General features: G+C 39.1%; 1 protein-coding gene across 16 annotated transcripts in view; it reads right to left on the bottom strand.

Annotated features, from left to right (window-relative positions):
* Positions 1 to 771: 771 nt before the first annotated feature.
* TENM3 (teneurin transmembrane protein 3) overlaps positions 772 to 13,469 on the bottom strand; it is a 407,967-nt gene continuing 395,269 nt past the window's right edge. For all 16 annotated transcript variants that reach the window (XM_039700050.1, XM_039700051.1, XM_039700048.1 and 13 more), the window contains 4 exons: positions 10,987 to 11,283; positions 8,200 to 9,811; positions 6,259 to 6,389; positions 772 to 2,365 (listed from right to left, as the gene is read on the bottom strand). In XM_039700050.1, coding sequence (XP_039555984.1) covers positions 1,610 to 2,365; positions 6,259 to 6,389; positions 8,200 to 9,811; positions 10,987 to 11,283 — 2,796 coding nt within the window. In that variant the 3' untranslated portion in view covers positions 772 to 1,609. The remainder of the gene's footprint in view (positions 2,366 to 6,258; positions 6,390 to 8,199; positions 9,812 to 10,986; positions 11,284 to 13,469) is intronic.

Here is a 13,469-nt window from a genome sequence, read left to right as displayed (position 1 = left end):
GCAAATATACTGGGCCTTGGAGCAGAGCATGCCAAATCTATGCAGTGGTGTGGAGATGCAGACTAGGCACTAGAACTGGACCTTCCTCTCCATCCCCAGGTTGTGTTCACAGTAATGAGATTTGATCTGCCAGCTGAAGGCCAGGAGATGAACCTACTGAACAGCCTGCCTGCCTAAAGAGCAATTCTGTAGCATCGGGTCAGAGGTACGCTTCTTCTATCTGGAGTTATTAACACCTAAAAGAGCTGTATTATACAGAAGACAAAGTTGACATAACTGGATGAAACTACATCATTTCTTCTTCTTCTTCTACATACAATTTGCCAAGCACCTGAGACACTATTCCTCCATTGTGAAACAAAGCTTCTAAAAAACCAACAGAAACCCCACCTGGTATGAATAAATGTCCATTTATTACATTAGGGCTGGAAAAAGACAAGGAAACCCCAACCTATTAAAGTCTTCCATCATACTAAATGAGACTTATTTGGTTACTGTGCCTTCTAACAATGACTGATGAAGTGGCACTGGCCTGGGTGACAGGAGAGGGAAGGGAGGGAGCTGTGGTCTGATTCAGCCAGCCACTTTGTGGAGTGTCCCATCCTATCAGCAGAGTGATAGATGCACAGCTTTAAACCTAATACAAAAATATTAACACTTTTGGACATTAGTCATCACTGTTATATCTCTACAATATAATCCTTTATACTGTACAGTTATAACATAAAAGGTGCAATTCCTTTTTCTTTAAAAAAAATCACACACAGCACATGTTTTTATCATTTTATTTTTAAGTATAAACTTTTTTAAACACTTTACATAAATTAACTCCTCTGAGACTAATATTTGATGTACAGTAAATTGTAATTCATATAAAAATCCATAAACAACTTGTCTCACATAATTTACAAAAAAATCAGGGTTTCCTTTGCTTATATGCAACAAGGATTCTACTTGCCGTTTTCCCCCCAAGGCAAACCATGTTAGCATTGTAAAATCCATTATTAAATTCCCATGGTAGCATAAGTCACTTGTGCCAATGTCCTTTTAGAAAGCAGCACAGTTTAATGCAGTTGGGTTGTCTATAAACAGTAATTTTTGCCCCATGTTTTAAAATTAACAGATATATACCACATCCTATGCAGTGAGAAAGAGAGAAAAAGAGAGAAAGAGAGAGACTACTTCTCGTAAGCAAAGGTCAACAATTCAGTACTATTTGGAAACACTGTATGGGTCTGTATCTTAATTAAATACAGTGCCTCAAAGAAACAGCCTGTTGCAAAATCTGTAGGCCTTTTTGTTTTCTTTTTTTTCTTCTTTTTTTTTAATACTTTTCAGTTCAACTTGAGTGCAGCGATATGCATATGTAAACATATTCTTTAAAGCAGATCACCTTTAAGGTCATTGAGAAAAAAAAAAGTTTTGTCATTAGCAGTATCATTCTTCTGGAAGGCGCTCTTTTTGTTACAGAGTCTGGATTGTGCTACAGAAAAAATCTGAGCAAAGATGTAAGCTTAGGCTCAAGTAGTAATGCAGCAAAACAGTTTAGTCTCCTTTTTAGAAGACACTGGTACACAGTCTCTTTGGCAGCCTGAGCTAAGCCAGTGTGTTACCTCTTTCCTATCTCACTTTGTCTGAGGAACTGTATATTGTTAGCGCTGTCTGCTAATTCTGGATATTGCTCCACAGAGAGTACATAGTACCCATCGTATCCTTGTACCTTTCCAGCACTTAGCAACTGCCTCTTTTCTCCTTCTGTCCACAACCTGGCGCCTTCCTCTCCATCTCTTACTCTCTGTTGTTCTCTGGCCCAGGCACTGGAAAGAGCTCTTTGCCTGGCTTGCTCCAGTATCCGGGCCTTCTCCTCGTCAAGCGTCATGCCATAGCGGACGTGAAGCGCTAGAGCACCGTATTGCATTTCAACATCAGCAAACCTACGAGTCCTGCCGTTCACCACAGTGGTGGACTGGGAAACAGTGACATTGATGCCATTCTCCAGGGCCTTACGCCCACTTGTCAGCCTCAGTGTCCCAAGGTCACTCTCAGGGGAGGTGGTCTTGATAAAATAGTGCGTGTCCTTTCCCTCCACAGTGAAATGCAAGTTATCTAGGTAGTAAGCGTTGTTCAAAACAGCTGCCACTTTTATGCAGTCCTCATTAGCAATGTTGAGCACGTTTGTTTGCACTTTGCCTTGATTGACAGCGAGCATCACCCCTTTGCCAATCAGAGACTTCACCGTGGCAAACCACAGCCATGACTTTTCTCCGCTGGATTTCCGTCTGCTGACCTGCACTTCTGCCATCTTTCCCAGGGAAAGGAAAGCCTTTGCTTGTCTCGCCACTTGTTGTTGCACTCCAGAAATTGGCTGTAAACAAGAACAGACAGAAGTTTTACCAGCCATCTGTAGCCCCCTAAATGCCAAACAGCCAGGATTTCTTGGTGTGCTGCCCATGGACAACAACAGGATATGCCACAACTGACAGTGCCAAGGAGTTAATTAGATCTGCATACTGCTTGTTCTGCTGAGTTACAAGACTATTTTGCTAATGTTCACTGGTTTTACTCTTTGTCTGCCTGAGAACCTGCACAAAAATCAGCTTTAACTTCAGAGGCTACTTACTGGGCTGCACAGGACAGACTTGCGATGCCAAGAGAACCAAAGAATGGTTTGGGTTGGAAGGAGACCTTGAAAATCATCTAGTTCCAACCCCTGCTGTGGGACACCTTCAACTAGACTAGGTTGCTCAAAGCCCCATCCAACCTGGCTTTAAAGACCTTCAGTGACAGGGCATTCACAACTTCCCTGGGCAGCTTGTTTCAGGGCCTTACCACTCTCACAGTAAAGAATTTTGTCACAATATGTAATCTAAACCTATTATTTTTTATTTTGAACCTGTTCTCCCTAGTCCTGTCACCACCCACTCTTGTGAACAGTCTTACCCCGTCCTTCCTGTAAGTTCCCTCAGGTACTGGAAGGCTGCAGTAAAGTTACCTGAAAGCCTTCTCTTTTCCAGGCTGAACAATCCCAATTCCTTTCCTTATGGGAGAGGTACTCCATCCCTCTGATCAACTGGGTGGCCCTCCTTTGGACTTTCTTGAACAGGTTTATGTCCTTTCCTGTGCTGGGGGCCCCAGGTCTGGATGCTGAGGTCTCACAAAAGCAGAGTAGAGGGGCAAAATCTTCTCCCTTGCCCTGCTGGCCCTGCTGATTTTGATGCAGCCCAGGACAGGACTGACCTTCTAGGCTGCCAGTGCACATTGCCAGGGCCATGTCATCTTAGTACAGGTAAGACCTGTCTTACTGCAGTGTCATCTTACTATGGCGGCATTTCTTCCTCTGAGCTTGTTCAGTTACGATTCCTGTCTACCATGAGTCCAGTCAAACTGAGGAGATTCTGTCAGGTTATGAAGCTGTGCTTTAGAACTGGAACAAACCTTTCTTTATGCTGAGTCAGGAGATAAGAGTCTCTCAAGTAGCTGCAGCCTGAGACCAAACTGCAGGGAGGCTCTCATAATCCCTCAAGCTGCTGAAGAAATGAGGGAAATCAAACTGCAATGACAGTCTTTACAGTAAAAGAGAGGGAAGCTAGTGGTATGGACCAGTGAGGTGGAATACTGGGGACTGAAACCCTTTCTTGCAAGTACTTGCAGACACTGGTAAAAGGGGACATGTGAAAAGACTGTGACCAGTTGGGCTGTGTGACCTTCCATTTCACTTCAAGTATCACCTTTCTGCCTAAAAGAGCTTCTCCCCAAGAGCTTTAGATGGGTGCAACCCTGAATATAGCAGTGTTTTGTTCATAGCTAGCAAAGACAAGGGGCAATGTATGAAAAGAACCAGTAAGCCAGTCTAATGGAAAAGCTAGGATGGCAGAATGTCATGGAAGAGCTGTGTGTAGCCCACTATGCCAGTTGCACTGTTGGTAAAGAGAGGATGGCTGGGGAGTGGGACCTGTCAGCGTAACTGCACTGGTTAGCCTGGCCAGCTGAAAGAGCAGGAGCAGCTAGCAGGAATGGTTAGCTAGTGCACCTAGATAGCAGGGCAGCTCAAATTACAGGGTCAGCTGTGGTCGGGATGAGATCTCACAACTGTGCAGAATAGACACATCTTATCGGTCTAACCCTGGGCCTTAACAGCAACAAGCTGTGAATGAGCTGTGCTGATAGAGGGAGGGAGCAGACAGCTGCCCTGGCAGTTGCCTCAGCAGGAAACAAAGATTTAAATAGCTTTGGCTGCACTTTTGAAAATGAGTACTCAGTTTTTGATGATGATCCAGTTTATCTTCCAATTGACCCCTTCTCCTTTTAGTAAAATACTGCTTAAACCATTTGATTCACTGCTGACAAATGAGTCAAAAGCCTGCTTTGTTTTCCTAAATTTCTGGATGGGAGACCAACTGGAGTCATTAAGATTCATACAACCTTAATTCAGCCTTGCTGCTGATCAAAGCTTGGCAAAAAGTTTGCAAAGGCTTCTCTGTTTTGCCACAAGGGTAGCTTTCTGGAGGGGATAACTCCTGAGGGAATTATGAATTAACTTGGACTCTCCATTCTTCTTGAATGTGGCAGATTTTAGTCTGCATTTGCTAATGAGTATGGATTTCAGCTGTTGTAAATCCTACATGAAAGCTATTTACCACAAAATATATTGTAGGCAGTAATCATCAGCAAGAGCAGCAAGATGCTATAGCAACTTCATAATGACAAAGTTTGGGTTTTTTTAACATGCATCCTCAGAGCTCAGTAAAGCTCACTCACTCCAGAATGTTTCAAAATACCAGGTGGTTTGTGTGTTTGCTTCTGCCTCCTGCATTTGCTTGTTCACCAGTGAATATAAGAGTTGCAGCTTCTTCCTATATGAGAACTTTGAATCTTTGTCTTCCTATCACACCCTTCTCGCTCTGTCATGTCACGTGCTCCTGGCAATTCCTCATGGTATTGAGCTCTCTCCCGAAGATTTTTGACAACTAGGTGTCTGCCCTCATCTCTTTGACCAGACTGGTTCTATTCCTGGTATGACTTTGCTGGTATAAGTAGATGATTTCCTTCCTTAGCCTTTGAGACCTAACTTTGAGACCTAAACAACCTCTGATCGTTCTTCACAGCCATGCCTGATGTCAGGTCTCTCATCTCCCAGTACAACTGGAGTGCTTGCCATGCTCCTCCTGCACTGCTTTTGTTGCTCATGGGAGACACTAGTCTCATGCTGGGCTCTGAAGTCTCTCCCTATTACTCAATTCCTTATTGTTTAAAACAACCAAACACTAACTAACTAACTAACTAACTAACTTACTTCTTGAATGCAAAGTTAGCTTCCATTCCCTTCTGCTGGGCCACCATTCTAAGAACTTTTGATCGACATTAGATTGCAGGGTTTTTAAAGTTTGTATCATCTTTAATTTTCTATTCATTCATTCTCTATATATTAATTTCTATTCATAACATTCTCTATTATGATTCTTGTAAAAAGAGATCTTATCTTTGCTTAGAATGGGGTCACCTATTTTAGTGTCTCTTAATGCTTCCTTCTAAACCAAAACCATAGGATTTTTGAGGGCATAGGTATTTGATCGTTGAGTAAGCCTAATTTGTAAATACTATTTTCTTAAATGGCAGACTCAGATTTTACTTCCACATGCATTTATTTCATTATTTAAAACCGGAGCAAGTTTTCAGGATGAAAGTTCATTTTTTTTTGCTTTCAAAGAACTTTATAAGCACCTGAGTTTTATGTGATATAGTAGGAATTACCTCAGGTAATTTCAGTTTCAGTAATTTATCTTTACATATGGTGTCCATAACACATGGTTAATATTAAAAAGAAGCAAAATTATAGTGGTGCTTGGTATGGGTATGTTATATCACCTCTTCTTATTTATTTCACCATCTCTTTTTTACTACAGTGTTCAGTTACTGTCTTCAGGCAGAATGTTAGTACAAATATAATCTTTGTAGTTTCTGTTATGAAAATTAGACATCTTTAGAGCATCTTAAACTTTTCATTGATTACTGTCTTTTAAAATTTTTATAATTGCTAAAAGCAAACAAAAGCTTATATAAAAAAGTACTCAACTTAGCAAATCTGTAATAATCCCTCCACCAGTAATTTCTTAAGTTCTTTTGAAACTAGATAAAGGTACTAAGTTTGGATTGAATTTAGCAAAAAACTCTGGCTGTCAGAATTATCCATGCCTTATAAGATCTAATGAAGGGAACATTCTATCTTGTTCAATTTGTATGTTTAGTTTTGTTTCTTACTGGTATGTCTTCCCATTGCTGGCTCTTCACAAGTTCATAAGAAGGTTCTGTTAAATCAAATTTTGGAACAGGGAAGCCAGGGATGGCATTGTGCAGATGGAAGCCAAATGTCACCAGCCAGCTGTTAACATCTGAAAGGGAATAATTGTAAGAAAAAAAAAGAGAGAAAAATATTAGAATTGTTCCGTATTTTGTAACCACACCATTTTTACATGTAATAGCTTTTGGCATAGTTGATTTCTTTTTGTATAGAAACAGTAAACCCATAGAGGAAACTTACAGTTTTAAACTTAAAAGAAAATGTCTGTTCTATATAAGAGTTGCACTAGGCTAAGTTGAAAGATATTGCAGAGTTCAGCAATCAGGTTCTGATGGCCTTGGTGACTTCCAGAACAATTATGGCAGCACAATTAAGGGGAGATTTCCTTGTCATACAGCCTAAACTAACTGGAATTTCATGGTCAGGTTAAACATGCTTTATGTCATACCTTCATCATCAATACTTTTAAACAAAGCCAAAAAAAAAAGTACTGCAGAGCACATCCTGTCCTTTTGGTGTGTGTAATGACTTCAAACTACTCCTGAAATAGCACCTATATGGCCAATTACCTTTTGAATGATTTGGCAGATATTTTGTGTTGATTCAAGAGAAATCTGCTCCTCTTCAAGATGATGTGGGATCGATTAAATGAAAAGCTAATGAAATGCATCAGTAAGCAGACAGGATACCAAATTATCATTAGATCCTATTATTTATGATACATTTTATGTTTTTTAAAAAATAAATTAGGGGTGCCAACAATCAGTAAACAATTGTTTGGCAAGAAAGAGTGCTCTGCCTTGTTTCTGTTTTTTCACACTATCTTCCAAAAACTAAGCTTAGAGGTTGGCAGAGTGCTCCTTACCAAGCCTAATAATTTTTATTTAAGAAAGCTCACAATATGTGGAATAAGGAAGTAGATTTTTCCAAAAATTAAAAGATTAAAAAATATTTATCTTAAAATAATTTCTAACATTTTCAAATAAATGCTATGCCTCATGAGGTGCTGCATCTAAAACTGCCAGACAGCCAAATTACCAATTGTAATAATAACCTTATATAAGCAGTGTCTGCCTGTGCATTTCAGACATCAAAGACGTTAAGAAAAGAACCAAAACTGTATTTTGAGGGCAATTTCTGAACTAAGTGCATGACTTTCAATGGCAGAAAGAATCTGATTCCATCTGAATGCCCTACAGCACATGCTGCTAAAAGAGGACAGATTCAGAGGTCTGTTTTTATTCTTACTCCCAGGCAGCCTGCTAGCAACCCACTTAATAGCTGCTTTTTGTTAAATGAATGCAAACCCACTTGATTCTCAGGATGCTCTTCTAAGTGGTAGTCTCACAGCTCCTTAGTAAGTGGGGCTGAGCCCTTCCTGTAGACTGGCAATGTCTGTGTATTTTGGATTATTTCCATTTAATTCAAATACAAAAAATCAAATGTATCAGAGCCGTACATTTTTCCAAAAATTCTGGTGTCGTTAGTCAGATTTTTGGTATGCAGAATAATGGAAAACACTACACATCACTAACTCTAGAACAACAAAAAGCATATAGGTTGTCTAAGAATTGAGATATGAAAGCAAGCACCTTAGCACCTTTATTTGCCAAAAGAAAAGGTCAATAATTTTTCTATACTATCCTACTCCTCCTTCCATGCACCTGGCTGTGTACACATTACTTTGTGCTAGCCCTGGAGCTTATTGAGCAATTTACATTAGCAATCTTGCAAAAGCCTACACTGGAAAATATCAACCAGCTTCCAGCGAATATTTTCTGTGATGCTGGTGTGTTAAACTGATCACAAGAGGACCCTTCCTGCCTACAGTCCCACTCCCTCTAAATTGGATGCCTGTAGATTCAGCATCCCCAAGCTGCAATCAAGTAACCTTCTCTTACCTGTAATATAATCCTTCACATCGTGTATTTTACTGGCTGGGTTGTTATTTCTAAACATGTACAAATTAAAAGGAGCTGGATCCTTCCCAATTCTCTTCCAGATTTCAATATCAGGTGTTGTCCACCGGCCTGCCAGTATGTCATAGTCTCTTTCTCCAAAGTGGACTAGTTTGGTCAGTGGGTCATATAAGCCTCCGTGGAATCCAATTACCAGCTGGAAGTCAAGGTTAGAGTCAAAATAGATCTCTCCATAGGCAGTGTATTGGATTTGTTTAAGCATGAGACCATTGCTACTGAAAACAGCCAGTGGTGTCCCTGTGTTGTCTGATGCAATGTAAAACTCATCTCCGCTGCTAATTTCCATGGCAAAAAGATGTCCTTGCAGATCATAGTATAGAGACGTGATTTCAGAACTTGAGTGGTTATATACATGAGTTATCCTGGTTGGGTAGGTAAGGTCTGCGTAAAAGAACTGGAGATGCTGCCCAAGGCTAGTTTTACTGGAAACTCGTCGTCCAAGTCCATCATAACGGTAAATCACTGTCCAGCCGCTGCCTTTGCTATAAACTCGAGTAAGAAGGCCCTTTGAACTGTATTCAAAGATTTCGGTACCCCTCTGACGCAGAAATCCATCTTCATCCAACCTGTACTGTACATCTCCCAGTCGAGTTATTCTGTCTCGCAGGTCGTACCGCAGTGGTGTCAAACGGGCGCTGCTGCTGGGGTTGAGCAAGTGCAGGTTGCCATTTAGGTCATAGTTGTATCGCCACATTATTTTTTCATTCAGATAAACTGTCTGGAGCTGACCATCTACATCATATTCATAAGCATATTTTGTGGTGTTGGCAAATGGCCCAATCTTAATTTCTCTTTTCGTCACTCGTCCCATGTTATCATACTGAATTGTAATCCAATACATTAATGACCGAAATATTTCATACTGAATTTCCTTGATGCGCCCGTGTGCATCGAAGTGTTTTGTGTATGTCATTACAGCTGTTGAAATGATCTGGTTAATATCATAATATATAACTCCAAATTTTCCAAACTGTTCAACTTTGCCAGAGATATCGTCAAACTGGTAGAGATCAATAGGCAATGGGGTTTCATTGATGACACCTTGCATGCTAGTCACTCTGAAGCTATTGTCATAGCTGTAGTCAAATCGGGCATTTACCATTCCGTCTTCACTAAAGCGGAAAATCTGTCTGTCAATCAGCGGGCCAATTTGTCTGTATCTAATGGTGCAGATAAAACCGTCGCTTTGGAGGTTTACTGTTTTCAGGACTCCTGCTGTCTCATCATAAGTAAAACTAACTCTTGTACTATCATATAAAATTTCTGAGAGCTTGGTCTGCCGTCTGTACTTGAATAATACTCTCCGGCTTGTCCCCAGGAAAGCAGTTTGAAGGAGCTGCCCTTCCTCGTTGTAGTCCATTATAACAGAAGCATTGCTTTCCGGGGGGTTGTATATATTGCGGTAATAGCCGATGGAGCGGATGGTCTGCATGGTGTGACGAGCAACACTGGGCATGGTGACAGCAGAAAGCCGATCCAACAAATCATACTCGAAGATATACTGCCGTTGGCTATGGAGCAGAAGAACCATTGACTGAAAATTAAGAACAGATTTTTATCATGTGACAAATGGTGCAGTATCTCCCCTCCCACCATATACTGATACTATTTCTTCACAAAAACGTGACATTCCCACTTGAGAAAATTATCTCCTCTTTAATTGAGTTATCATTGACCTTACATGTTGTTAACATCTCCCTGCCTAATTTACTTGTATGCTTAATTGTAAGGGGTTCTGTAATTAGTAGTTCCACATTCATAATTTGCTACTTGTTATGACTGTATCACTCTTTTATCAAGCATTCACAGCTAAACAGCAGATTGTCAATGGATTCAGATAAGTCATGTTTAATATGGGAAGAAGTAAAACTGTCTTAGAGCCATTAACTCATGAGGAGAACAACATATGGGAGATACAATTTCTCTCTTACAATTAGAGATGATTTTGAAGAATTTGACTAGCCTGAGATCTCTGAATACTGTGTTCTTGTTCTGTAAGCTTTTGAGACATAGGCAAAACAACTGTTTGATTATTCATATCAAAAGGAGCTACCTGAATTATTCTGATATTTTCCTAATGTGTGGCTATTATCTATCATAAGTCTTGATGTGGTAACTAGTAAACAGTATTTGCTGAGGAACATCCTCAACAGAAATATATTTAAACCCCTAAAAGAAATGGATTCTCTTTCTGCATATCTCACAAGGGTGATTTTCACACATATTTCTAGAAGGAGAGCTATCATTCAGTAATTGTTACATATGTATTGATTTCTAATCTTTTGCCTATCCCTTATTTTGACACTACACCATATAGCAAGTACAAATTGACAGCTTTAACTATTTAGAAAAAAGAGCTTTTCTTGGTAATGAAGAAAGCCCACAACAACGGAGCATTTGCAAACAAATTATTTTCAGTTGAATTGAATTGCAGATAGTCCCTGTACCTTATTTTAAGTGTTAAGATAAAAGGTAAATGCAGATGTTAGTCAGCGGCCTACATAATTTAAAAACACATCAATTCCTAGCAATTACCTACAGCATGATTACCTATCTGTGGAATGAAACATTCCCCTTGGAATCACATGTTGATACTTAGAATAATTGCAATGTGCTTCTACTGCCTATTTTTGCTTTGTCTGCAGTGAGTGAGGTGCTGCAGAATTTCAGCACATTCCAAGCGTTTTTAAAAACCTGAGTGTTCTTTACCTTTTCCAAGTATGTGTAACTCCAGGTTTTCCCATCAGCGAACACTCTAGACACTATCCTTCCCTGTCCATCATACTCTATTTTTTCACTAGTCGTGCCTCTCTGTATGCTGCCTATTTGCCCTGTGGATGAATAGGTGACATTGACAGCCATCAGCTTGCTGCTCGGCAGCCACAGGGTGGGGTGTCCTGACGTGTCGTAGGCAATCCTCAGCAGGAATTTACGGTGGTCATCGTAGATCTTTTCTGTCTTTGTGGTTCGATCAAAGTCAACTGAAAGGAGGTTTCTGCCATTAACCTTTTTAAAGCAAACAAAATGACACAATAAATCATGCTGTTCAAACCCCAGCCACCTGTTATTTCCACAAAGCTAGCTATTCTTTAAATACCATTTACAGTGATTGATTTGCTGTATGTGTAAAGTATTTTAGCAACTTCTTGATATAACTGTAAGGCACTATAACAATATCTACCTCAGAAGGTCTGGTTATATGAAGAGAGGGCTCAGAATTTGTTGCAATGTTTTCTTTCTCGATGCTTAGTCAACTGTTAAGGAAATACTGAAAGATGTGTACTGAAAATTTTTGTAATACATGGGGTCATTTCAATACAAACTACTTCTTTTGTCAGCAGTCTGAAGTATATCTAGCAAATTATTGTCAAAATATATTCCCAGTAACCACTTTTCCAATTCATAACAATCATGCTAAGAAAGCATCGAATCCCAGTCCTTCACAGCAAGTACTTTTCAAAATAGCAAATACAAGATTAAGATCTTCAAAAGCATGTTAGGTCTTCAAATTAAGGTTAAACAGTTTTTAGAACACAGGCATTCCCCTTCAGGATCAAGTGGAAATTTAACTCGGTATACTATGCACTGCTGCAATATACATCTAAGGCTGAAATCCTTAGTAGAGGATTGTATCTTTCTCCTAGTTAACTGACCACTTAAAAGCCATAAATGACTGGAAGACTACTGAACCATTGAAAAACAGTTAAAAATGTTTTGAAGTTTGTAAGTATTTTGATTTGAAAAGAAAGCCTTAGCTTTATTAAATAAAGCTATAGATACATTTATGTTGAAAAGCTTGTTATTGATATGTGTAAACTACAGTGATGGATAGTGATTTATATGTAATACTGCTACACTGAAATCCACCCCCACCTCCCTTTAGTGTTCAAAATATGTCTCCTTTCAATTTCATTGAATTTGCTCTAATTTTTGAATTTATAAAAGGAGAATGTCTGGTTTTCTTTTCCTATATCAGTATCTCTGCACTTCTCCATTCCTCTCAGCACTGAATTGTGCTTTAGTGCTCTCCAACAGGCCTCAAGGGTTTCTTTGTTCATCTGTAAACCATTTCTGTATCTGTTGTGTCTTTTCAAAATTGTTCCAGGTCGGTTGAAAAACTGATAACTGAGATTTTTTTCAACACTGTATTTTACGAACATGTGGGAAGTAGGGCAGAAATGGACAGAGAGCTATGTGTATTAAGAATTAAAAAAAAATCTGATTCAAGTACCTCATACATACATTACAAAGTGTAAACAAAGATGGCCAAATAACATTCAGAAAAGAACAAGAGAATAGGTAGGGATACTCCAAAGAAATGACTGGAAGATTTTTGGATTTTTCAGGCTGAAATTTCAAAACTCCACATGCTATGGATGTTGTTACTTAAACCCTGAGGCTGATAAGCTTCTGAAAGATCAATATAAATTAGATCCTTTATTATCGGTATAAAAAGTACTAAAGTGCTGGTGATAGGTCATAGGCAAATAGGAAAAAAGTTCCTCCAAATGCTCTCTTTTGCTCAGTCTGTCTCTCTATTTATGTACAATACCTTTCTCTTTGTTGATATGAACTCACTGGCATGAGAAGAATCTGCACTATCAATTTAGGAAAAAAAATCACACTTTCATGTAAATCTCCTAATTAAAGAACACTAAGTCTAGCAGATGCAGAATAGCTGTTTTACCTATTTAATGAACCATCAAAAGTTATTTAAATATAATCTGAAAAATTAATGCTACAAGTTTAACTTACTAGAAGTAGGTTAAACTTAGGTGTGAAGTACTTCCATTCAACTCCATTTTTGTAAATATTTTTTACTTGTTTTCAGGGAGTTTTTCTTCAAATTTCCCAACATCTAGTATTAGCTCATTTACCTATATTAATTTTTAAATTTTCTTTGTCTTTGTTTTTTTTTTTTCCCCCAGTGTCTGCCTGCACTCATCTCTGCATATCCCTGCCTGTTTTACTTCTCTGATTTAGCTTTCTCTCCACCTCTCTTCCTTATTTTACATTTAATTATGATTTTTATAAATTTTCTTGTCCACCACTTGGGATTAGAAGTTAAAATGGACACTTCTGATTTCTGAACTGGCAAAGAAAGAAGGATGGCTTTATGGTTAAGGCAGATGTCCAAGCAATTGTGGTTAATTTCTTGGCTAAGCACATCCTTCCTGTATAAATTGCAACAA

The sequence above is a fragment of the Passer montanus genome, unplaced genomic scaffold, assembly GCF_014805655.1.
Source record: "Passer montanus isolate IOZ18808 unplaced genomic scaffold, ASM1480565v1 scaffold14, whole genome shotgun sequence".
NCBI classification, from domain to species: Eukaryota; Metazoa; Chordata; class Aves; order Passeriformes; family Passeridae; genus Passer; species Passer montanus.
Note: the sequence above shows the minus strand (reverse complement) of the source record. Positions and strands in the feature narration are given on the sequence as shown.